Genomic DNA, 23094 nt, shown 5'->3' with positions numbered 1-23094 from the left:
TTGTCGAGAGGAGAAGATAGGTGTGGGTTGGTGTCGGCCGTTGAATGGGATGGAAGGCACCGCCAGTAGTAATTAATACAGTGTGGATGCGTCTCGTCCCAGGACTCATGTCCTAGAAATTTTGAGGGGAACAGCCAGGCTTGACAACCAATTACATAATGCTGGAGGCCCCTGTTCCCCTCGCTCGTTCGCCTTGGCGGGATACGGGATTCTCGTTCTGCTGCGTCATGGAAAAGGATTGTGTAAGTCGGCTGCTCCGGTAACTATGGAAATGCTCAAGCTTTGAGAGATTGCTTGCCTAATGTTTTCTATCTAACTTTCTCCATCTTCTTCTTGCTACCACTACATTCTGTTTTATTCCCTTTGCGCCTTTCAATCCATCCCCTTCCCCTTTTCCTTCAGAGAGAAAGTGATTTAGGTCGTGACGTGGATTTGGCGCCGGGCTGAAGCCCGTCCCCTTTCGTCTCCACCTGGTACACACCAAGCGACGGAACGGGACCTACCTAAAGAGCGTGTGGTCGGTTCCTCTTCCTTCCTTCGGCTCTGATGCGCATGCAGATGATCCTCGAATATTTCCAGACAATTGCAGACTCCTCTGCCTTTTAACTGGAGGAGCAGGTTTCTTACGACCGCATTGAGGCCGAACCGCTTCGTATCTCTTTCCATTCAGTTCCTCGATGTTAACAACCAGCCGTATTCACGAGGTACGGGAGCAGTGGGTCGGACAGCCATGAGGGTGCTCAGCCGCCAGGGCGCTGGATCTCAGGGGTCTGATAGGCCGTGGACAGTGCTGAACACTGGGGCGGGGTGAGGCTGTGCATGAAACCCAAATCGAGCGTCGCAGCCGAAGTAACGAGCTTCCAGGCACAAGTGGAGACGAATGCGAAGATCGTTTCCGTCTGTCTCAACCTCTGCTCCTGTGGTGCTTCTGTTTCCGGTAAACTGTTGACTTCTTGTCAGTTCCGACACGGAGAAACAGAAAAGAGGGAGACCCATGATCCGGAACCTCACCCAGCCGAAGCTCGTGTCACTGCGTTGTCGCCCTTTCCGACCGACCACCTGCATGGCTGCCACACTTCAGCACCGACGTCGCTGGCGAGTTTGATACTTTACCATTCGCTTCTCTCAGCTGAAACCCTCCAAGTCCCGGGGGCGCAAAGAAAGATCGAGTCTCTGAAGCCTCGATGTTTCAACCCATTGATGGTTGGGATTAACGATGACGATGCCGCCTGAGCGACCCACGTGGTTTTGGTGACATCGCGCTGTGTTTGGCATTGGCTCCCCGTTGTCGGTTGCGAGAGCGTTTCAGGGGTTCTACGAACACTGCATGCGCATCAGGTTGTGCGCTAGCCTAGTCGGAGACTTGAAGAGCTTTTCTGACTTCGTACGAAGTACATCTAATCAAACAGATTTGAGACCCAATGACTAATTAGGGCAGAGGTTGTTTCGAATGATTTAAAAGACCGCAGTGGTAAGCCTCTCAATAAACATATCAGGTCCTCTCGTTAGCTTGCAGTCCTCGGATGACCACAGATGCTTCACATCATTGCCATGAGGTAAAGAACCAATGCTTGCAATATGATGTAGTCGACAGTTCAAAGCAACCTTGGCTGACAGTCCGAGGATGCATTTGTACATAGTATCCCCCTACCTAACTTCTGAAGATGTCACACACCCTTCTCATCTTCGTAGGCAGACAGACCACAGGCCCCAAGTGCAATAAACATACCCCAGTAGGTAATGCCAAAATCGAATCACAAAGGCTGCAATTGTTCTCAAGTTGTAACTAAAGAAAAACTAGAGAAAGGCTTGATTGTACTTGGTCTTTCTCAAGGATTGAAAACATGTGCTCAATAACAGAAGGTGGTGTCTCTCTTTAAAACCCGGTCATGAATATTGCAAGTATGCACATACCTAAAAGCGGTTAGTTAGAGACCGGCACATCCGCTTGCGAAGCCTGTGCAAAAATCCGCCCTGCAAGCGTCGGGGCTTGCCACCGTTCATCCAGAATTCAGTGTATCCCTACTGGTAATGTGTGTGGAATTTGGTAACGCCGGCACGCGCGAGGCTGGCGGATCACGTGTGGTAGCCAGCCAATAGGCACTTCTCGATGGGGAAGGAAACGGTGCATGGGCTTGCTGCCAGGGACCACAAATCCATCAGAGGCACCTTGGAAGAGAACAAGTCGACGAAGCTCCGAGGCCAACCACAATTTCGGCCGCATCGCATCCCCTCACAGCAAGTCCGACCACATATCCAGCGAAGCGACGGCCCCTTCGACTGGTGAACCGAACCATCCCTAGCACACAGTGTTCCTGTTTTTGGGCCTAAGGACCTTTGTGAGTTCGCTCCGACCCCTCTGTCAATTAGCCCGCAACCCGCCAACCCTGCCTTCCCGCCCGGCTACCGAAGGAGCCTTGATTCACCCAACAATGCCACATCCCATTTCAAAACCGCGTTCCTTCCAGCCTTGCGATTCTACTTCGGGATTTTGCCTGGCACCTGGAATTTACCCAATATTTGCGGCGCCTGCTCTCCAATTTCCGTTCACTCGTTTGCCCTCCCCCGCACCGCGGTGGTTGGCTTCGAAACCTTGACACAAACTGGCGACCTAAACCGTGACGGCCGGCTTACCATACTCTCGTCTAGTCCTTACACGGTTCCCTCTGCTGCAGCGCCTTTCTGCGGCCCCGATTCATGCCCACTTCACGCTCTCTCTCCTACGAGTTGCAGCGCACGAACAAAGATGAAAGGGAACCGCAACCCGCCACCACCGCCATCCGGCCCCGTACCCCCCTCCCCCACCTCGAAGAATACAGCAAAATATACAAACAAGGACGGGTCCAAGTTCATCACAGTGCCAAAAATGAACACACCCATCGATTCCGCCCAGCCTTCTCCTACCGCATCCTCACTAGCTGCCAAGCCCGCATTACCACCCGGCCCTGAGACCGAACCCCCTCAAACCGTGAATCGCAAGAAACAGAAGCGGCGTGCAAAGGCTGCGGCCAAGGCAGCTGCCGAACGAGCCCAAAACAGCCCGGCCATCAATGGTCTCCCGAGCCCCTCCCCCACCAATGACCAACAATCTGCCGATGCCGACCCAGAGGACGATGAAGACGAGCCGGGCACGGGTCATGACTCAGGAAATCAGTCGTTGTACCTGAATGGAGGCGCGCATGGAGGTGCGCCTGGGAAGTCAAAAAAGAGTAAAAAGAAGAAGAAGAAGAATGCCACAGGACCGGCTGGGGGGTTTCCAAACAACAACCCGTACGCACAAGACGATCGCGATCACTCACCTGAACCAATTCTTCCTCCGCCTCCTCCACAGCAGAACCGTCCCGGCATGTCGAGGGAGAAGATATGGAACACGAATTCGCAAGAGGAGCGTGAGCGCATCAAAGAGTTCTGGTTAGGGCTGAGTGAGGCGGAGCGCAAGTCTTTGGTCAAAGTCGAAAAGGACGCCGTTCTGAAAAAGATGAAGGAACAGCAGAAGCATACTTGCAGTTGCACTGTGTGTGGACGGAAGCGGACCGCCATCGAAGAGGAACTGGAAGGTCTTTACGACGCCTACTATGAGGAGCTGGAACAATATGCGAACCACCCTAACCAAGGCGAAGGTCCACCGATGTTGCGTCCCCGCAGATCCTTTGGCTCAATGGGCGGGATGCGACCCCGCGGCCTCCACTCACGATTCTCCAACCATCAACCGTCCCGTGGGCGCATTGTGGACGAGTTGGAAGGGGACGAAGAGGAGGAGGAGGTTGAGGCTGAGGCCGAGGACGACGGTGAAGGGGATGAAGAGGGCGAGGATGTCTATAGTGAGGATGAGCTGGAAGACGACATGTACAGCGAAGAAGAGCAAGAGCCCTCGGAAGAACTGCACCGATCCGACTACGCCGCCGATTTCTTCAATTTCGGGAATAGCCTGACTGTGCAGGGTAGGGACAGACTCCCCATTCTTCCATCATTCTTACAGAATTATCCCTTCTCGGGGACTGGCAATAACGCTTATGGCTCATCTTCTCTAGGCGGCATCTTGACGGTGGCCGACGACCTGCTCAAGAATGACGGCAAGAAGTTCATCGAAATGATGGAACAACTCGCGGAGCGCCGCATGGCTCGTGAAGAGGATGCCAGGGGGCAGTTTGAGCGGGCTTACGACCACCCAAATGGCGAGCGTTATGTGCACAGTCATCCGCCGCCACCCGACGAGGAAGAATTTGAGGACGAGGAGGAAGAATACGAGGAAGATGACGAGGAGGAATATAACAGCCCGGACGAAGAGGTACGCGGCTCTTGTTTTCTTTTATTTTCCCAAAGGGGAAATCGCATCACTGACGCACCAGAAACAGGACACCATGACGGAGGAACAACGTATGGAGGAAGGCAGGAGGATGTTTCAGATCTTTGCCGCGAGGATGTTCGAGCAAAGAGTGCTTACAGCCTACCGCGAAAAGGTCGCCAAGGAACGTCAGGCGAAGCTCTTGGAGGAAATCGAGGCCGAAAATCAACAAGACGCGCAGCGAAAAGCCAAGAAAGCCAAGGACGCGCAGCGACGCAAAGACAGGGCCGCCAAGAAAAAGGAGGCCCAGGCCGAAGAGAAGGCTCGGAGAGAGGCCGAGAAGGCCGCCGAGGAAGCGGCACGCCGAGCTGAAGAAGCCCGCAAGGCGGAGGAGCAACGGGCCAAGGCCGAAGAGAAGCGGAAGAAGAAGGAGGCCCAACGAAAGGCAGAGGAGGAGGAGCGACAACGGAAGGAGGCGGAGCGCCTACGCAAAATCCAAGACCGTGAAGAAGCCGAGCGCAAGGCTCGAGAAGCCAGAGAACGGGAAAAGAAGACCCGTGAGGAGGCACGCTTAAGGGAGAAAGAAGCCCGCGAGCAAAAAGAACGCAAAGATCGGGAGAGGAGAGAGCAACAGGAGCGGGAGCGGCGGGAAAAGGAGGCAAAGGCAAAGGCGGAGCGGGAAGCGAAGGAGGCTAAAGAAGCTAAGGAGGCTAAGGAGGGGAAAGACACAAAGGAAAGGCGGAAAAAGGAGGAGAGGGCCGCGCATAAGGCCGCAGCCCTCGCACCCGCGATTCCGGTACCCATTACGCTTCCAAAACGGTCCGCTACCCAGCAACCTCCAGCGCCGCCGGTAGCCCCGGTACCAGTGCTGCCGCAGCAGTCAACCTCTTACGCCTCGCCGAAAGTTCCCGTGGCCACGCCAGCCCTTCCCAAGGCGCCGACGCCTATGCGGGCGCGCCAGACATCGCAACAAGATGGCTCAACAGCTTCCTCGGGTGCTGCCTCCAACTCCGGCTCTATGGCTAGCCAAAACCCATCCCCTCACCCGATCACACCAGTACATGCTAGCCCCGGGTTGATGGCGCCTCCGAGCAAGTCCGGCGTTATGGGTATCGGTTCGCAAGGCAGTGCCCAGCCGCCGTCACACTCGGCGTCTCCTATGAGCTTCCCAGCCAAATTGCTCCCTCCGCAGCACAGCCCGTTTGGCATCCCTCCAATGGGCAGTGCTATGTCTTATCCTCCTCCAGGCCTGTCCCAGATGCCGCTTGGTTTTGCTAATCCCCTCCATCGCGAACCCTTGTTCCCTCCTATGCCTGGGTTCAGGCCGGCGTCAGGAATGATGCCGATGCCGCCTGGACTGAACGGGCCGGGCGTGAATCGAGGGTTTCCTCTGCATCCGCCTCCAGGTTTCCTCGGCGGGCCTATGGAGTCTCCGGCGCCGAGCATGGCCCAAGCGATGTCCCCGGGTTTACAAAGAGACAACCAGTCTCCTCATTCACGCCAAGGTTCGGGAAGCTTCGACCCATCGCAACCAATTAGCCGGCCCACGCCGATTGGGAGGCCAGCCAGCGTCGTCCAAGGCCAACGGCCTTCGAACTGGTCGCCGTCTAGTGGGCCACCGAAACCAGAGCCGGAGGCGCATCTAGGAAGTCGTGCACTTCTGGATGACCTAGACGATGGGCCACAGGACTTCCCAGGCCGTCTCTCCCGGGGTGGTTCGGCACCAGGCCCCCGCCCGGCCCCAGGATTCCCGATGCCACCATTCGGGATGGATCCTATGTTCTCACATAACCCGTGGGCTCCTCCAGGTGTAGTACAGCCCAACCTCTTCGGCCCTCATCCACCTCCAAGTTTTAGCCCACTTAGCGCCCATACCCCGATGGGCATGCCCTGGGGCCACGCAATGCCGTCGGCATCGACATTTGGGACACCGGGCGCCGTCGACCGGCCTATCGAGCCGCGGTCGGTGGCTGTGCGGAAAATGCTTCGCCGCGCGTGCGAAGACCTTGCGAATGCCGGCAGCGCCGAGGGCCGCGATTCCTTCATCCCATTGGAGATGATCAAGGTGCAGGTCGAGAATTTCAACCACGGGTATCCTATCGACGAGAAGGACCTTCTCGATATCTGCGAGACCGAGGGCAACGAGGTCAACGGTGGCGGCAGCTTTGACGTAGTCAACGATGGCCAAGGTGGCAGGTCGATCAGATTCGTGTCGGGGGACCAGCGGACGGCGCCGCAGCCAGTCCAACTAGCGGTCGGTTACAACCCCGGGAGTCCGATCGGCGGGGGTCGCTAGAAGTGGCCGACTCTACCACCCTCCCAGCAGGAGGAGTTCGCGAAACTTTTAAAAGAAATTTGGGGGTCTATACCCAACGAGAGCCAAGCAGCCACCACAGACAGTATTCCCAGGCGGCCGGGGGAGCAAGACGGGGTCTATGGAAGATAGGTCAGGCATCCTGGGAAGGAGGCGGGTGCCATAGCTATAGTATATCCTTCGCGAAGTAGCTACTAGGGATTTTCAGCGAAGGTGAAGTGTGTTGTACAGTAGTAGCGTTTGATCCAGCGAAGAGCGGTTCATTGAGCGCAGCATTGCTGCCTTGGTATGATCAAAGCCAACCCAGTCCGCATCGGTGACTGACTGACCTTAATTGTGACTGTACCCGACATTCACGAGCCGAACTGTCTGTCACATGGAGGGGGACTGGAGAGATATGCAATGCCCCAAACCCAACTAATAGGGCGAGATTATTGCCCTATACACAACGCCGCATGCCCCAACAAACTATGGATTACCAAGCAAGTTTATCAACACACAAATTTTCCTAGGGCGGTTTATAAGTTTACTTCCCCGCTGCTCCTCCTCTCCAACCCCCGCCCCTCAACGAGAAGAGAAGCCACCCCGCGCCCAGCTTTGAGATTGGAAATCGCCCGACCTTCCGAGCCAACCTCTATGCCCTCCACCCCGACATCCAACTCCACACTCACACCTCACCATCACCCCTCCCCGCTCAGCGCATGGGGTGCCCATCATTGCCAGCATCAGTAAACGGGTTCCCCGCGGTATACCCACCCTGCTGCGGGAAATGCTGCTGCTGCGGGCCAGGGGACGACGGGCCGGGACCACCACCACCACCCTGATACATCAGCGGCTGGCCCTCGACGGCCGGGCCGGACACGCCGCCGGTGACGGACGTGCCGGCGCGCTTGGCGGCGACGGTGGCCTGGGTCTTGGCCTCCTTGGCGATGCGGGCGGCCTCGGCGGCGCGCTCGGTGCGGCGGTGCTCGCTGCGCTCGCGGCAGCACAGGAAGCAGATGGAGCCGATGGCGACGACGATGGCGCCCGCGAAAGACCGCCGCGATGATGATGCCGTCGACGCCGGAGGGCTTGAGTTCTTGGTACATGCACGACGGGGTTGCCCCTGCGCGTCCCGACTGGCAGATCAGCCCGTCGCGGCACTTGGGCGTGGTCAATGAGGCGTGGGGAAGCAGGAGAGCTTCTTGCCGGACTCGGCGCCCGTGGTTTGGGTGGGGCAGGGTGGTGATTTCGGTGGAGCTGTCGGTGAAGCAGGGGGATGGGGAGCTGGGGCGTTCGTTGGTCACCGCCGTGGCTTGGTCTTGCCGGCCGACGATGGCGGCTAGGCCCGTGTGCCGCGGGAGGTACATGGCCGCGGTGACGCCGGCGGCGATCGGGTCGCGCGCGCCGAGGGGTTCCTTAGCACCGGCTGCGAAGGGGGAGGCGTCGCCGTTGCTGTTCTCCGAGGAGAACTGGCGCCGGCCGCGGCGGAGGTCGGAGTTGGGGTTGTCGCCATTGGCTCCGAGCACCCGGAGGGCTTCAATCTGGGACTCGGCCGACGTGCATCCCTGCGTTGACGAAGCACTGCTCGAGGTTGAAGGTAAGGTCTTCTGGTGTGTGGGCGGCCGGCAGGTGCGAGAAGCAGTAGTTGAGCGAACCCTCGGAGGCCGCATGACGCGGCGATGGAGAGTTCCTGGCTGCGGGTGTTGGAGGCACTTGAGACGGCTGGCGGATGTGAGGGTGGCCGAGGCCAGGAAGAGCGAGGCAAGGATAGTGTTGCGCATTTTGGAGTCGTGTTCTCTGATCGTCGCCTCGGATTCAAGCGCGACTGGTCTGTTCTGTTCCGGGCGTAAACTATCTGCAAGGCGACTTGCCCAATTTGCCGATTTGTTTAGTCAACTGGCTGTCGATGGCTAGCTAGCTAGCCGTCCCTTGTACTCCTGTGTCTCCGGGATGCTGTGCTTCTTGAGTTGCAGTTTTCGGGTCGTCTCGCCGTCGGTAAGGCTCGTATGCGGTTCGCGGCGCTCTGTGGATTTTTCTTCAAGGGCAGAACCGGCATCCAAGGAAACTCAAGTCCCGCAAAATCACAGTGCAAAGGGATCAGCAAGATCCAACGCGAACCGCGTCGATATGTGTCGTCTTCACAGGAATGCAAACAGAGAAGAACTGGGTGAGCAGCCCAACTTTAATTACCAAGGCCTCCTTTTTTTTCCCCGGGCATTGCCCAGCACTCAGCCCAGCCCCTGGCCCGTAGGAGCGGGGGCCACACGAACAAGCACAAACGGGAAGTGGGCTGGGCACAATTGGTGTGAGGCTGCGCTTCTCGATGGAACCTCACAACTGAGAAAGTCAGACTCCAAGGGTCCAAACAGGGGCCCGCTAGAAACAGACGAATCTCTTGGCAACCTGGGGCTGATTATCTCCACTGTCAGCCGTGGCAGCCAATCGAAGCGTGTTGATGTGACGGGCTGTGGCGGATCCTGCCCTCCCAGTGGGGTCTTCACTGCGATGCAGAATTCGACAAAACCAGTGCCGGGCTGCGGCGCCGGCAACTACCCCGTTAGCTCGGTCGATTTTGTCGGGTCGCAACGGTGTTCCATCCTTCGCCAGAGTAAGAACCCGACATCACAACACCCTCCTCTTGTGCTGATGAACAGGCAAATTCGTTGAATGACGTCTTAGGGAACGCTCAAAGAATTCAATACCGATGAATGGCACCTCAAATATGTGGGAGCTGATGTCGGAAATCTTACACAGTACCGATAAATTTGGTACTTGACTCACTACCTAACATACGAAATCGCAAAGCCAAATCGAGCCTAGCATGAATGTGGAATCCCCATGGTTTTCGGGTCTCAAGGCAGCAAATGCGAGTCTCACCAAGCCTCTCGAAAATGGACTAGGCGAGCCACAATCTCGATGGTGCGAAAGAGATAAAATGGCAGAACCCAAAAGAGGGCGGATATTCTCAATATAATAGAAGACTATCTCGGCAACTTGATCAACTCTTCTTAGCCAGGCCAAAGGTTACCCATACCGAACCTGATGGTTCACCGCTCCTTGAGACGTTGTCTTTGTCACTGTTTGGCCCGCCCGACACACTGTGCGACCCTCGCAATCCACGGCAGCGACGGCCCAAAGAACGTGTGTTGGGTCGCTGGCGACTTGACTCCTCCAGCTTGCAAGTGGTTGGTTCTCGTTTGGGAGGATACCCATCAATATTCCCTCTGGTTCTGAGCCACGTGCAGTACGTGCTGCAGCATCACCCCGCAGCGTTGAGAAGTTATGTGGCTGCTAGCTCTCGCTCTCCAGGAATAGCAAACAAGCTCCGCCGAAGACTTGCAGGGGACAGACATCTTCAGGCCGCGAACCTGCATGCCGCCAGCAAACAAGCAGTCCGAGACTTGGCCTGACCATCTGCAGCACGGCTCCTGAAAACCGAAGACCGAAGCCCGGGGATGTCGGTACCCTGCAGTGCAGTGGTCAACCAACCCCTATGTTCCACAACAGCAACCATGACAGCAACCGTGGAGCGCCTGAAACTCACACGCTCGAAACTCAACCCACTTGTGCCCTCTGTGGTCAACTGTCCCTCGAGCATGATAAACAAGATCTCAAGAGAAGAGTGGCTTTACATTGACTGCATACAAATTATGTCTTTCTGACGCAAAGGCCAATTCTCGCCAGCAACGACAAGCCGTGTCCTTACAAGGCATCCCCTCCACTCAACCACAACCCCGAAACAATCCTACATTAGATACCACAATAAACAAGTAGGTAAACAGACTCTAGGAACTTTGCAGGGTCTGAAACCACCAAAAACGCCGGTGTCTTTTCTGGGAGGCCAAGTCAGCACCCCGCGAAACATGATCACTACCGCCGCCGCCCTCCGCTTCATCCCCCGTCATTACCTGCAGCCACCGTCTCCCAGTCCGTTTTCCGTATCGCTTTGCATCGTCTTCTTCCGCCGTCGTCCCCCGTTTCCATCTTGTATCGGCACTTCGCAGCACCTGCCTCTGCCGCGAGGTACCACAGACACCCAGTAAACGCCCCCACGGTGTGGGGCTCAGTGTCCTTGCAGTAGTTGACACTCTCATCGGGAACCGTTTGTTTGGTTCCCCCATCCTGATGGCGAGCTTGGCGGACGGACTGGACATCTCTGGTCGTTTTTCCGACGCCTTACTTGCCTCGAGCTTCGCGTCCGCTCTGGGTGTTCTGATTCCCCCCTGACTTTCTCCCTCTATTTCGAGTTTCCGCTTTGTCTCGCGCTCATTGAGCGCTTCTTTCTTCGCGGCGAGCAGCGTTCTCGCACTTCAGACTAGGTAGAGAAGGTAAGGGGTTAGCTAGGGCACAAACCGGGGGTGAATGGCCTGGGAAGATGGGGGCAAGTTTAGTTTCGTACCAAGAAGCAAGTCGGGGATAATAGGCGGCGTGGATTTTGCAGTACACATAGTGCCCACGCTGGAAGCAACGAATGCTCCAGATGGATCTGCACTGTGGGCTGATCACGATGCCATATTAGGTGATGTTACCTTGTTGCACAGCGGGCGAGTGACTAACCAGTGGTGCTTGATGACAGGGTCATGATGTTTTCCACCCATTGTATGAACAAGACCACAATCGTTGCCAAACGGTAATTCGTATGAGACTGAACACCACGGGGTTTGTGGCCATGAGTGTAGTGGTTGCACAAAACGAAGAGTGACGGGAACCTGGAGTGGAAGTGGAAGGCAAGCAGACCGTGCCCGCAAGTCAGCTCGGGTTTGTGGGAGCAATATGCTCGAAATTGTACTGTGGGAAACGGTCAACATATTTTCCATGAATTTGATTAACACCGAGTGGATTCGCGGTCCTTCTCTATCCCATCTCTTCACTTCCATAACTGCCAATGTCCCTGGGCACTTGATGCGTCGTTTGCATGGAGGGGTCAGTCGAACGAATGAGCGGCATTTCTCCATGCACCATGCCGTACAATTATGGATTCTCTCTCCTTTTCTTTTATCACTTGTCGGGGGTTCTGGAACCAGGCGGGAAAGCCAGGCACCCAGCCGCTGATGCTGCTCCCATCCGCTCTGGGGCTTCCTCAGTCGGGGGCTAGGCACATCAGTTCGCGGGGGTTATCATCAGAACCCAGAAACGTTCCGGGGCGCTTAGTGCCGACTGATATCTGACAAAACTCAAAAGGCCATGCCGCATCAGACGATACTAAGTGAGAGGTGCTTTGAACAGGGGGGGATGAATATTGAACTCCTTGCTCAATACAATAAATCTCATGAAATATGGTTCAGTCAAATAAGGGATAGCTAGCTAACTACCCACTTAGAAGGGCCAAGAACGATTGTTTTTTGAATGCCCCTACATTTGTAGAGGAGTCAGTTGGTGAACAGGGATGAAAGAAGAGACTCGTCATCAGTCATTTTTATAAAATTTATTCATGTCATCACACCATGTGATGACAAGCATGGGGGAATGAAATGGATTGGTAATATACAACCACAGCAATACGACAGATTGTTTATAAAAAGCCCAACACTAACTAGCACATTTTGACAATAAAAATCGCAAATCACTTCTCTGCTCGCCTCCCGGTAATTGTTCACATTGAACATCAAGGTGCACACAAACTTACCCCAACTATTCACCCAGTTTCACCAAATTAATTCTCTAGTTAGTTACCATTCTTATCTGGGCAGTAACCACACTTCAGAATAATAGAATATAGAATAATATTGACTATTGACTACATACCTACTTGGGCATCAGACAAGTTGAGGGGAGGATCATGGTAGTGGGTCCAGCCAAGGCAAGCTAATAAAGTTCTACTTCGGTCTTCAAATCATCAATTGATCAATGGTTTCATGGTGTAGTTGGTTATCACGTCAGTCTAACACACTGAAGGTCTCCAGTTCGAGCCTGGATGAAATCATATGACTTTACTTTTGCACCTTAGCTTTGCTCTAAGTTCAATTTTTGCCCACGAGGGAGTGATCCCGCTTTTGCGGCCTTGGGGGTTGGGCAGCCTCAAGTACGAGTCGGCGAGATCCGATTGGCAATATTGGAACTTGGTAAGAAAGACGGCATCGGCATGTGGCTGAGCCGACCTGCTACGTCATTAGCACCAGCCCAGAGAACACCAGCTACTCTGTATTTAATTCCAACCCCGCGACCCGAAGCCCGAAAACGTTCTTTTCAGCACTATGCAAAGAATCTGCAGGGCCTTTACAAGCACAGCACAGCGTAGTTTCAACGACACAATTACTCGACCCAAACAAAACACGAACAACATGCCTCTCGTCGTTCCTGGAGTCACGGCCGACAACGTGAGCGCCGACAAGGCGAAGGAGTGGATGACGAAGCTGGCAGGCAAGACGCTAACCGAGGGGCCATCTTCCGAGACCGTAGGTGCCCACTGGGTTTCTTTTCTTAGTTGTTTTTCGTCAAGCGCTCCCGCTGACAAGCTGTATCATCATAGACTTTTTGCAAAACCGAACTGCCCCAACAGACACGAGTTATCGAACCAGGCATGATGGTGACTAGGGATTATCAGCCCGAGAGACTCAACGTCCAGGTCAAGGACGACGGGACTGTTGAGAATGTGTATCATGGCTGAATACCCAGACGGGGTCCGCTAGAGCGGGGTTCGGGAGGTCTAGAGGAGTTCTGCCCGGTTGAACTTGGACGATACCATAGTCTTCCTCGCTATTGAGATCACTGCTTTATTTCAATGTCCCGCCTTGTTTTGTCAATACCAATGCACGTGAATTTCAGCCTTGACACAGTAGGTAGTCGAGCCATGATGGTGTCTGTCCGCCTCGCGGTGACGACACACTGGCTCGCGGCTGTAAAAGAACCCCGCCAAATGTGCTTGGCGGTCACCCCACCACGCTTCTTCCCCTCCATTGCTGCATTGAGCCAAAGATCGCGGGGCAAGCAAGCACTGCATCGCGACGAGTGCTGAAAGCTCATCCTACCGCAAGCATACTCCAAATCACAACCTAAAGTAGCCCAAGTACATCGCAGGAGTGGCGCGTTGCCCTCCCTCTACCGACCATGTTTAAAAAAGAGTAAGCTTCCCCTCCCCGCTTCCAAGAAGCCCCCTTCATGCCGCCCACGCGAACACCAAAACACCCACCCCTCCAAAACCCCCCAACTAACCTCTCCGCTCCGAAACCCAGCCTCCACGGCTCCCCCAAACAAAAGCTCAAATCCTCCATCCAGCGCTCCATCCGCCAGTCGATCCTGACCACATACCCCCTCCTGACGCCGCACATCGACGAGGTGCTGCCCAAGAAGCACTCGCTGGAGCAGATCAAGCTGCCGGACCGCGTGGCGCTCTTCGTCATCGACGGCCACCCGCTCGTCTACCAGCAGGACAACAACCGCGTGCTGCTGCCCCACCTGCGCCTCGTCCACCGCTTCCCCCACTGCTTCCCCACTGTGCGCATCGACCGCGGCGCCATCCGCTTCGTGCTCTCCGGCGCGACCCTCATGGCGCCGGGGTTGACCAGCCCCGGAGGTAGGCTGCCCATTCCGGTGGATCGGGATGCGCTTGCTGCGGCGGCGGCGGCGGGTGGGGAGGGGAAGGGGGAGGAGAAGGCTGTGAAGGAGGGGGAGGATGGAGAGGAGGGTGATGATGAGGAGGGGGAGGAGGCTGTGAAGGTGCCGAATGAGGGGCCTGATGAGGACGGGCATTGGAGTAGAGAGCTGGAGAAGGGGGAGCCGGTTGTGATCATGGCTGAGGGCAAGGAAGAGGCTGCTGCGGTGGGGATCTTGGTGATGGGGACTAAGGATATCAAGGAGAAGGGGAAGGGGCCGGTCATGGAGGAGGCGCATTTCCTAGGGGATGGGCTTTGGGGGTTGAGCGTGGAATAGGGTACGGGGGCGGGTGTGTCTACCGTAAAGCGGTAGCCAGTAAACTGTCTCTTTCGTTGTCCCAGCGGGCTGTGTGTCTCCTCCGAAGTGTTGGTCTGTGGACGTACATAGTGTTCTTGGGCCCATTAAGAGGTTTCCAGGTTGACTTCATCCTGCCTATCCCTCCCCTGGACTGGTTACTTAAAGTAGGCTGTACGTAGCCTGCATGATTCAACCTTATGGCTGGCATAACTGCATATATCCTCCTGCTAAAGTCTCCGTTGTTAGACCAGCGATGGCATGCCTCTCCCCGGGAGATCCCTCGTAGCGGTGAAGATACATCCTGCAAACAAGGAGGAACCAAAAATCGGGACCGGCAAAAGTAATCGACAACGAGCGGATTCGAACCGCTGCGGCCGAAGCCATACGCTTTCGAGGCGTACCCATTAACCACTCTGGCACGTTGCCGTTCGACAGGGATATTTTGTTGCGCACAAACTTCCCCTGAAGGAGTCAACAAACTGGAGCTCGAAGGGTTAGGGTTGGTGTGTGCTTGCCGACCCTTGCTCTGCTGCTGGATGATGGATGACGCAGTGTGGTGTGAGGGCCCAAGTTTAGCGCCCAAACTGGGCTCCAACAGTGCCAAGGCCGCCCCGACCTAGAACCCGCCCCTCCTTCTCGGGCTGCTTCCCCCACGATCGATCGATTCCCAAACCATGTGTTACTCTTGACTTTCACTAACAACATTGTGGTAATCTGCGTTATATCGCCAACTCAACGCCTGCATCGGCTAAACACTAGACCATTGCAATCATGGCCGCGAGAGGCGTTTCGGTGCTCAAGTTCGTCGGCACCGTGTCCCTCGGTGTCCTGACAGTGAGTTGCCCTTTCCACTCTCTTTCCCCGCGCAGCATGGATGGATGATGCGGGCAACCGGCCAGGCCGTATCCTACGTCTCCTACAACATGCTACCCAGGAATACTAACTCTGCGTGCTTCAGGGTCTCTCCTACACACTCACCTCCCTCACAATCCCCGCACTCCTGACCCTCCCCTCCGCCGGCTCCGCAGCACGGGCCTTCGACATCCTCACGACCACGGCATCACGCCACGCCCGGTCGCTCGCCGCGGGTGTCCTCCTCGGCGTTCGTGCTCGCCTACATTCTTCTCGCCGCGCGCGCTGCGCCCACCCCTAACCTGCTGTACGCGTTCGGCCCTCGTGCTCGGCTTCGCACTTCGCCGCCCACCGACCTGCTCGCCCCCTTACCTGCTCTCGCTCGGGCCCGGTCCGCCCGGCGTCCGCTTCCGAGGCCGCCGCCACCGCGGCTCAGAGGCGGCAGCGGGAGAAGCGACAGAGGGAGCGCGAGCAGCGCGCCGCGGCTGCTCGCGCCCGCATGGAGGCCAGCTACGAGGTACTCGGTGGGTTTGAGGCGCACAGTGAGGGCAGTGCTGAGGAGTACGAGGCTGAGGAGGCTTATGTGAATGGTGAGCAAGGTCAGGGCTCAGGTGGAGGTGTTCCTCCAGAAAGCAGATCGTGCGGGGCGCGCTGTCTGGCCCTGGGGTTTCCTGCTCTCCGTGGTGGGCATCTGGGGTGATGGGGATCGTCCCCATTTATGAGCCGGCTATGGTCGTCGAGCTTTAAGATACGAGATGTATTGGTTGGTGAGGAATGCATGCGAGGCTATTTGATGGGGTCTGAAATTGTGGGGTTTGCGATGGATAGGGTGTTGGGGAGCTTCGGCTACTGCATGCGAGAAACATCTTCGCTCTGATTTTGGGTCTTGCGCAAAATTTTGATTTACTTACTGATTTTACTGAGAGATTGTATCTACGAAGGAATGGAACTCCACACGCTATGATTTATATTCGATGACTGGGGATGTGTGCTCTGTCTTGTCTTAAGTCTGCACTGAAGTGAAGACACAAGGTAGAGCCAAACCCTTCTCGTCATTTCAGCCTCCTTCTTTTCCAGTAGGGGAGCCCTCGGGGGTATAATCATGGCAGCCACCTCCGTTCCTTCTTTGATGTAGAATCTAACGTTGGGCAGTTCAAGACATGGACTGGGAAGTAGCGAACATGCCCGGAAGCGAAGCTAAGAGGTAAGAGTAGCCCATTACACAACATCCCTCGGTCTCCCGTCTTATTATCGTCAGATTCTTCACCCCAGTTTGCGCCAAAGGGCTTCCGGGTCAGCTTGGACTGTCAGTCTTGTATTTTCTTCATAATAAGAGTATCTCTCGTTCAACCACTGGCCAATAATACGTTCGTTAGGCAAAACAGTTGGCATCCCGCTCGACGCTGGTATCCGACACTGCTATCTCCGTGTGATCTCATTCCTCAACCATGGCTAGAGGAAAATGGCGCGAACGGATTCGCAGGGCCCGTCGTCGCCTTCTTCGCCGGCAAGGCCAATGCATCATCCAGGACAGCCCAACCTTTGCTCCATACGGTCAGCCTTTTCAGCAGGCGTCCTGCGCACCAAACGACCCGCATATCCCCGTTATACAAATTGGGCCAAACCAACCGTCGTATTACTACCCACCGCTTCGCCTTCAAGATAACCTCCGTCGTTATCATACGCCGCATCAATCAACTTTTGACCTCACCCTGCCAATCCCGCCGTCGGGGATATCGCAGCGATACCCAACACGATCATCCCCCAAAGGCTTGGCCTTGTCTTTGAAGAGCTTGTCCCTGAAAGGCTCCTCTATCAGGAGCTCCTCTCCCAAAACCTCATCTCCCAAAACCTCGTCGGCCAAAACACCGCCATCGGCCAAAACCTCTTCGTCAACCAAAACGTCGATTTCCGATTACCAGCCGGACCAACCAAAACCCAAGACATCACGCTCGGTGATATCCCTGCTATCGTCCCGGATGTCAACAAAGACGCAACACGGGAGCCTTCACAGCTCGCGCTGGTCCTTTGGTAGCAACCGTACCATGCGCTCCGTGCGGCCGGACATCTCTCACTTTACGGCTGACGACACGAATCCCTCCCCCCACAGCGGCATGACGCCTCCCAAGGCCTCCGCCGGCCCCATTATTCCTCCCAGATTGCGTCGGCCATCTTCCCTCTCGGGCGGCCGCGGGCAGTACCTCCCCACGCCGCCGCCTACTCCTCCGCTTTCTTCTTCTGACGTAGTGCTGCCGGGCCTGTAGGGTGAGTGGAGAGAGTAAAAGTGGTGGCGGCAGTGATGGGGAAGTGGGGGAAGGGGGGAGGAACTACCGGGCCGGGCGGCAGAGTCAGTCCGGGTCCAAAGGTCACAGTCCAGCCCAAACGGAGGAGGATGAGACTCGGCTCCGCGGGCGGAGTATACGTGAGCTCTTTTGTTCGGGAGGGGGGACGCTCGCCACCGTCCAAGCGCGGGAGCTGGGACTCCGGGTTTGTCGTCGGCTTTTGGGTGACGGGCCGAGCGCTTTTCGTTGGTTGGGTGGTGTGGTAGGTTGGGTGTTGCGGTTGGGAGCATTAGGAAGGGGAGCATGTTGCTGCGTACTACCACATGTCAGTTTGTATGGATGGAGGCCGGATGTCCGGTTGAGTCTGGTTTAGGTGTTGGCCAAGGGAAGAGATGCAGAGGCCTGAAACTTTGGGGCGGAGGAATCCCCTCATGTGGTTTGGCAACCGGTTCATTGAGGGACGGGGGATCGATTATTAACACATATGTCTGTCTTGTAAGAGTTAGGGAGTTTAGCGGTCCTTCTAGGTACAGATTTATCCCAGCGGGGATGCTTGATACCTGCTCATCCTCCACATAACTGTTCCCGCGTGTTCTGGTGCAGATTGAGTCTTGCGGTGAAGACAAAACTGAAAGAACGAGACCAAGAGAACCTTGAAAAAATTGAGGACAACAAGGTGACCAGCTACGAAGATGTTAGGGAAGGGGTCAACCATTCTAGCAATTTGCTTCGGATAAACCACAGGGCGGATATCTCCTCCATCTCGATTTTCGCGAGCGCAGCCAGATGGAACCGACCGTAAAACAGGTGTCGCCCTGGGCAAACGTCAAATGCGCGATTGTCCGGAGATTGCGCACCTAGTCGCGATTACCAACCCACTACTCCAACAAATAGCCAGGGCAAGATGGCCGAGCGGTCTAAGGCGCTGTCTTCAGGTTTCCAAAAGAAACTTGGCAGTCCGAAAGGGCGTGGGTTCGAATCCCACTCTTGTCATAAACTTTTGCTGCTATTTTCTCGGTACTTTTTTCCCCGGACGTGTGTGTGGTGAGGTTCCTTTTTCGTCGTCAGGGTTGCGTTCGAAATGCGGCAGTGTATCAAGTACACGGATTCTATGGTGCTCACGGCGTGTAAACTGCGCGTCGTTTCTTCGGACCGTGACGAGAGCCCGGTTTCGAGGACCATGGAGGTTTTGTTATTTTCGGAACCCAGTGTTGAGAGGCGGCATGGCCCGTTTCTCGTGAGGATCGAGAGTGGTCAGTCAAAGAAGACATGATTGACGGTTTTCCTTTCTCGTGTTACAGTTTTAGGATCTGAACCCCTGATATTTGCCCGCCACGTCAAAATAAGCACAGCTTCAAAGCGGCCACTCAAACGGCAGCACCTGCTTGCCGTGTATAAAGGGAGGGATTCTGGGGGCCGCCGATCGAGATGCGAGAGCAGCGGCTCGCAGGAATCCCACGGCGCTCCCACAGCGGTGCCATTGCATTGCCATCCTGGTTTATTTCGTATTCTCAGGCCGCTCGGTTTGCTTTGCCATTGTGGTGCGTTTGTTTGCCTGAGACACCGCCGTCGTATTCGGGCTGTGGGACTGTGGTGCGAAAGACTGGGGCTAGTCTGCAGGTCTTGACCTGGGTTGCCTTTCCTATGCGGGGAGTATATTGAAACATTAGTAGGGACCTGGGAGATTCATCGGACGAAAAGTTTCGAGTCCTGACTCTAGAATCGCCTGCCGTGGCGGCACGAGCGCAATCGCCACCGAACTCGGGGTACTGACTCGAGGTGCGACCTACAAATAACCACGGCTTACCAGCGTTTGAGTCTCAGACAAGAATGTTTTGAGAACATCGGTTTGTTGGGGCCGTTGAAGTCTAGCGTTAAGCGCACAACTGGCACTTCTGAGGCTACCGAGAGCATCCCACGGTTTTCTTGTTGCTCGATCCCTCTTTTTCGAGCTTCGGTCTGCCGCACTTCCAGGATGCATTGGAGTCTCGCATCACTCGTTACGGCTTTGGCCGTCCCCTCCTTCGGATTCCTTCAACCTTCGTTGTTGAACCCACGCCATCCACGGCATTCACCCCGTGTTGAGAATCAGCCGGTCCAAAACCCAACCCAATCGTCGTTTCAAAACCAAACGCAGTCGCCGTTCCTCAATGAGCGGTCAAGCGGTAAGATGCATCATCGAATCCAGGACGGGGCCAACTTACTGACGTGACCAGGGTTTGCCGTGAACGGCTCGGCCATCCCGTTGGTTGACTTTGATGTGGGCGAGTCCTACGCGGGACTGCTGCCTACCGGCAATGATACCAGTCGCCAGTGTACTTCTGGTCTTCCCTTCACAACCCAGCTGCCCAAGAAAACAAGGAGATCCTGATCTACCTGACCGGAGGTCCGGGCTGCTCGTCGATCGGCGAGCTTCTCCAGCTGAACGGCCCCGTCTCCTGGCAGCCGGGGACATTCCAGCCGGTCCAGAACAAATGGAGCTGGCACCGCCTCACCAACGTCGTCTGGATCGATCAGCCGGTCGGGACAGGATTCTCGCAGGGTTCCCCCACGTCCACCAGCGAGGCGGACGTCACCCGGGACTTTCTCGGGTTCTGGCAGAACTTTGTCGACACGTTCACCCTCCAGGGGTACCAAGTGTACGTTACGGGCTCGTCGTACGGCGGCATGTACGCCCCGTTCATCTCGAGTGCCATGCTCGACCGCAACGACACCGCCTACTTCAACGTCTCAGGGATGGCCGTCTGGGACGGGTTGTACTCCAAGTTCCCGCTGGTCGAGGACATCCCGGTTGCTCGGTTCGTCGACAAGTGGAAGGAGGCTCTTCCCTTCAACGACACTTTCAAAGCCGGCATCAAGGCAATCGACGAAAAGTGCGGATACTCGGCGTACCTCGACGAGTTCCTCGTCTTCCCGCCAAAGGGCCCGCAACCTTCCATCATGCCGGGCGAGGACCCAGTCACCGGTCTAGCACGCCCTGAATGCTCCCTCTACCTCGCCACCTTCCTCGCCGCGAAAGAGCTCAACCCATGCCTCAACCCCTTCGACGTGACCTCAAAATGCCCCGCACTATTCGGTTAGTCCCTCCCTCCTCCCTTCCACACAAACCCCCACTAACCCCCCCCCCCTCTAAACCCCCCTCGGCTTCGCCGGCGGCACTTTTCCTCCTCCCCAGCACCTTCCCGACGCCCTACTTTCGACCTCCCCGCTGTCAAAACCGCGCTCCACGCGCCCCCCAACACCACCTGGGCCTTCTGGCCAGGACATGGCCACGCCACCCCGGTCTTCGCGGGGCCGGCGTCGACATCCTCGCTCAACGCCGGCCCCGGCAGGCCAGCCCGTGGCCTGCCGGGGGTGATCGAGCGCACGGGGAACGTGATCCTGGGCCATGGGTCGCGGGATTTCTTGGTGCTGCCCGAGGGGACGCTGTTGACGATTCAGAATTTGACGTGGGGTGGGGGGATGGGGTTTGGGGAACGGCCCGAGGGGGTGTTGTTCGTGCCTGCAACCGCGGGGGGTGCGGCGGGCGCGGGTGTTGTAGGCGAGCAGTCATGCGGAGAAGGGGGTTGACCTGGATTTGGGGCGGCGATGGCGCGGCATTTGCTGGCGTTGGATCAGCCGGCGGTGGCGTTTCGGATGGAGGAGGTGTTGTTGGGAAGGGTGGAGGGATTTAAGAGTACGGTGCCGTTTACGGTGGATATGGGGTGGGGTTGTTGAGGGAGGCCAGCAGTTTGTATCGGGGGGTGGTGCAGGGGAAGGGGACGGTGGATGTTGGGGGGGCGGCTGGGTATCAGTATAGGGGCTGGGATGGGAATGGGACGGCGTATGGGGGTGGGAGGGGAGAAGGACTTGCGTGAGGTGGTGATGGGTGCGATAGGTTAGTTGGTGGTATGAAGCACTTGGTTGTGGTTTTTTTTTCTTTCTGCAAGAAGGGGTTTAATTACCTCGACTTCGAAGATACCTCAGGTAGACTTCTTATCACGGCACCCTTTTAGATCTTTCTTAGCCTTTCATTTAATTTTTTCTTTCTTTTTTTTTATGCTTCTCTTTTAGTCTCTTTTTTCCTGAGGCAGAAATTGATTGGTTTTCTCATTGACGGAACTGATGGCCAAAAAGAAGATTCCCCGGGCTCCCTCGGTACCAGCCCCTGTCGCTCAACCCCTGCCCAGATGTCTTGGCTGCAGCTGACAACGCCGAGATCCTGCAGCATGGAGAAGCCGACCTTCGGGATCGTCCTCAAAACTCCGCCGCAGAAACCATCACAGGATGCATCTCGTCGAATAAAACCCGCTCCATGATCGCGCCAGCAACCGTGGCCATGCCATTCGGACTTTCCTCTCTTTTGAATTTCTGGTACACCTAGCCACCTTCTGGGCTAAGCCGCCCCGATGCAGCTAACACTACCCCTCCTCCTTCGGCAAACCGCCCGCCCCTCCATCATCAACTCTCTTTGCTCGCGTGCTTCACTCCCTGTCCAGCTCCCCTCCGTTTCCAATACTAGACACCATTACCCACCACGAACTCAACCAATTCGTCTCACCTCACAACCTACACGCACAATGGCTAGTCGATGCTCCCCTCCAGCCTCACCCTCCTCCATCCCGGACGGCGGCAAGCTCCGAGCGTCATCGATCCGCATTTTCGAGAAAGTTTCCACCTTGCGCCGCTGGCGCCAGCCGCTCCTGCTCGACCGGCGATCCGTCGCCCTCGTCCCGACTATGGGTGCCCTGCACGAGGGCCACCTGTCGCTGATCCGCACCGCCGCGCGCGAGAACCACCACGTCGTCGTCTCGGTCTTCGTCAACCCAGCCCAGTTCGGCGTGAGCGAGGACCTCGCATCGTATCCGGTGAGCTGGGATGCCGACGTCGAGGCGTTGATCAAGCTCGACCGGGAGCTCGCCGACGACGGGAACAATTTGGGACGGATCAGCGCCTTGTTCCATCCAAGCACCGGCGAGATGTACCCGTCCGGTTTCCCGGGGCCAGGAGTTGACTAGCACGGGCAGTTTTGTTACCATCACGCCCCTTGGGTGACATCCTGGGAGGGCATGTCCCGCGCCGACCTTTTTCCCGCGGTGTTGCCACGGTCTGCATGAAAGCTGTTCAACATTGTGGCAGCCGACGCGCGGTGTATTTTGGGCAGAAAGGATGTTGCAGCAGACGGGTGGTGGATCAAGAAAGATGGTGCGGGACTTTAATGCTTCCCCCGTGGGAAGTCGGCCGTGGGTCCCTACCAACTCGCGCTGAAGCACGGGGGTTGCCCTAAGTTTTCCGGAAACGTTTACCTGGGCGAGAGGAGGAGGGCGTTGGCTAAGGGGTGTGGAGGAGCGGCTCAAGAATTGCCGAAAATGGCATACAGCCTGGGTGCGCGGGAACGGGTTGCCCGTCTCTCGGCCGGCGCGCCGGGGGGTGAAGCTAGAGTGGGGCCCAACCAACCGGCGAAGGGGGCCGGGAAGAAAAAGGATGTGTACTCGAGTGGGGGACTTTCT

General features: G+C 56.3%; 10 protein-coding genes and 3 non-coding genes across 13 annotated transcripts; 11 read left to right on the top strand and 2 right to left on the bottom strand.

Moving 5' to 3' along the window:
* Positions 1 to 158: 158 nt before the first annotated feature.
* On the top strand, positions 159 to 1233 carry CHGG_05008 (uncharacterized protein; the record flags this gene model as incomplete). The annotated part of the gene is made up of 2 exons (XM_001224221.1): positions 159 to 242; positions 778 to 1233. 2 exons carry the CDS (start codon positions 159 to 161, stop codon positions 1231 to 1233), a joined length of 540 nt encoding a protein of 179 aa, XP_001224222.1.
* Positions 1234 to 2746: 1513 nt separating this feature from the next.
* Positions 2747 to 6581, top strand: CHGG_05007 (uncharacterized protein; the record flags this gene model as incomplete). Its single annotated transcript, XM_001224220.1, has 2 exons — positions 2747 to 4288; positions 4356 to 6581. The coding sequence occupies 2 exons, from the start codon at positions 2747 to 2749 to the stop codon at positions 6579 to 6581; spliced, it is 3768 nt and encodes a 1255-aa protein (XP_001224221.1).
* Positions 6582 to 7293: 712 nt separating this feature from the next.
* CHGG_05006 (uncharacterized protein) lies at positions 7294 to 8362 on the bottom strand (the record flags this gene model as incomplete). The annotated part of the gene is made up of 2 exons (XM_001224219.1): positions 7294 to 7669; positions 7743 to 8362. 2 exons carry the CDS (start codon positions 8360 to 8362, stop codon positions 7294 to 7296), a joined length of 996 nt encoding a protein of 331 aa, XP_001224220.1.
* Positions 8363 to 8708: 346 nt separating this feature from the next.
* On the top strand, positions 8709 to 10013 carry CHGG_05005 (uncharacterized protein; the record flags this gene model as incomplete). Its single annotated transcript, XM_001224218.1, has 3 exons — positions 8709 to 9189; positions 9598 to 9722; positions 9897 to 10013. The coding sequence occupies 3 exons, from the start codon at positions 8709 to 8711 to the stop codon at positions 10011 to 10013; spliced, it is 723 nt and encodes a 240-aa protein (XP_001224219.1).
* Positions 10014 to 12430: 2417 nt separating this feature from the next.
* Positions 12431 to 12504, top strand: CHGG_11313. The gene has a single exon. It is a non-coding gene; the product is annotated as a tRNA-Val (tRNA).
* A 358-nt stretch (positions 12505 to 12862) lies between these two features.
* On the top strand, positions 12863 to 13188 carry CHGG_05004 (uncharacterized protein; the record flags this gene model as incomplete). The annotated part of the gene is made up of 2 exons (XM_001224217.1): positions 12863 to 12976; positions 13081 to 13188. The coding sequence occupies 2 exons, from the start codon at positions 12863 to 12865 to the stop codon at positions 13186 to 13188; spliced, it is 222 nt and encodes a 73-aa protein (XP_001224218.1).
* A 491-nt stretch (positions 13189 to 13679) lies between these two features.
* CHGG_05003 (uncharacterized protein) lies at positions 13680 to 14450 on the top strand (the record flags this gene model as incomplete). The annotated part of the gene is made up of 1 exon (XM_001224216.1): positions 13680 to 14450. The coding sequence occupies one exon, from the start codon at positions 13680 to 13682 to the stop codon at positions 14448 to 14450; it is 771 nt and encodes a 256-aa protein (XP_001224217.1).
* Positions 14451 to 14816: 366 nt separating this feature from the next.
* Positions 14817 to 14897, bottom strand: CHGG_11309. Its single transcript has one exon. It is a non-coding gene; the product is annotated as a tRNA-Ser (tRNA).
* A 345-nt stretch (positions 14898 to 15242) lies between these two features.
* Positions 15243 to 16023, top strand: CHGG_05002 (uncharacterized protein; the record flags this gene model as incomplete). The annotated part of the gene is made up of 3 exons (XM_001224215.1): positions 15243 to 15305; positions 15430 to 15573; positions 15739 to 16023. 3 exons carry the CDS (start codon positions 15243 to 15245, stop codon positions 16021 to 16023), a joined length of 492 nt encoding a protein of 163 aa, XP_001224216.1.
* Positions 16024 to 16771: 748 nt separating this feature from the next.
* Positions 16772 to 17587, top strand: CHGG_05001 (uncharacterized protein; the record flags this gene model as incomplete). Its single annotated transcript, XM_001224214.1, has 1 exon — positions 16772 to 17587. One exon carries the CDS (start codon positions 16772 to 16774, stop codon positions 17585 to 17587), a length of 816 nt encoding a protein of 271 aa, XP_001224215.1.
* Positions 17588 to 18503: 916 nt separating this feature from the next.
* CHGG_11314 lies at positions 18504 to 18598 on the top strand. Its single transcript has one exon. It is a non-coding gene; the product is annotated as a tRNA-Leu (tRNA).
* A 982-nt stretch (positions 18599 to 19580) lies between these two features.
* Positions 19581 to 21175, top strand: CHGG_05000 (uncharacterized protein; the record flags this gene model as incomplete). Its single annotated transcript, XM_001224213.1, has 3 exons — positions 19581 to 19770; positions 19920 to 20681; positions 20781 to 21175. The coding sequence occupies 3 exons, from the start codon at positions 19581 to 19583 to the stop codon at positions 21173 to 21175; spliced, it is 1347 nt and encodes a 448-aa protein (XP_001224214.1).
* Positions 21176 to 22164: 989 nt separating this feature from the next.
* Positions 22165 to 22602, top strand: CHGG_04999 (uncharacterized protein; the record flags this gene model as incomplete). The annotated part of the gene is made up of 1 exon (XM_001224212.1): positions 22165 to 22602. One exon carries the CDS (start codon positions 22165 to 22167, stop codon positions 22600 to 22602), a length of 438 nt encoding a protein of 145 aa, XP_001224213.1.
* Between the last annotated feature and the right edge of the window lie 492 nt (positions 22603 to 23094).

Source organism: Chaetomium globosum, genomic scaffold (genome assembly GCF_000143365.1).
Source record: "Chaetomium globosum CBS 148.51 scaffold_4 genomic scaffold, whole genome shotgun sequence".
Lineage (NCBI taxonomy): Eukaryota > Fungi > Ascomycota > Sordariomycetes > Sordariales > Chaetomiaceae > Chaetomium > Chaetomium globosum.
Note: the sequence above shows the minus strand (reverse complement) of the source record. Positions and strands in the feature narration are given on the sequence as shown.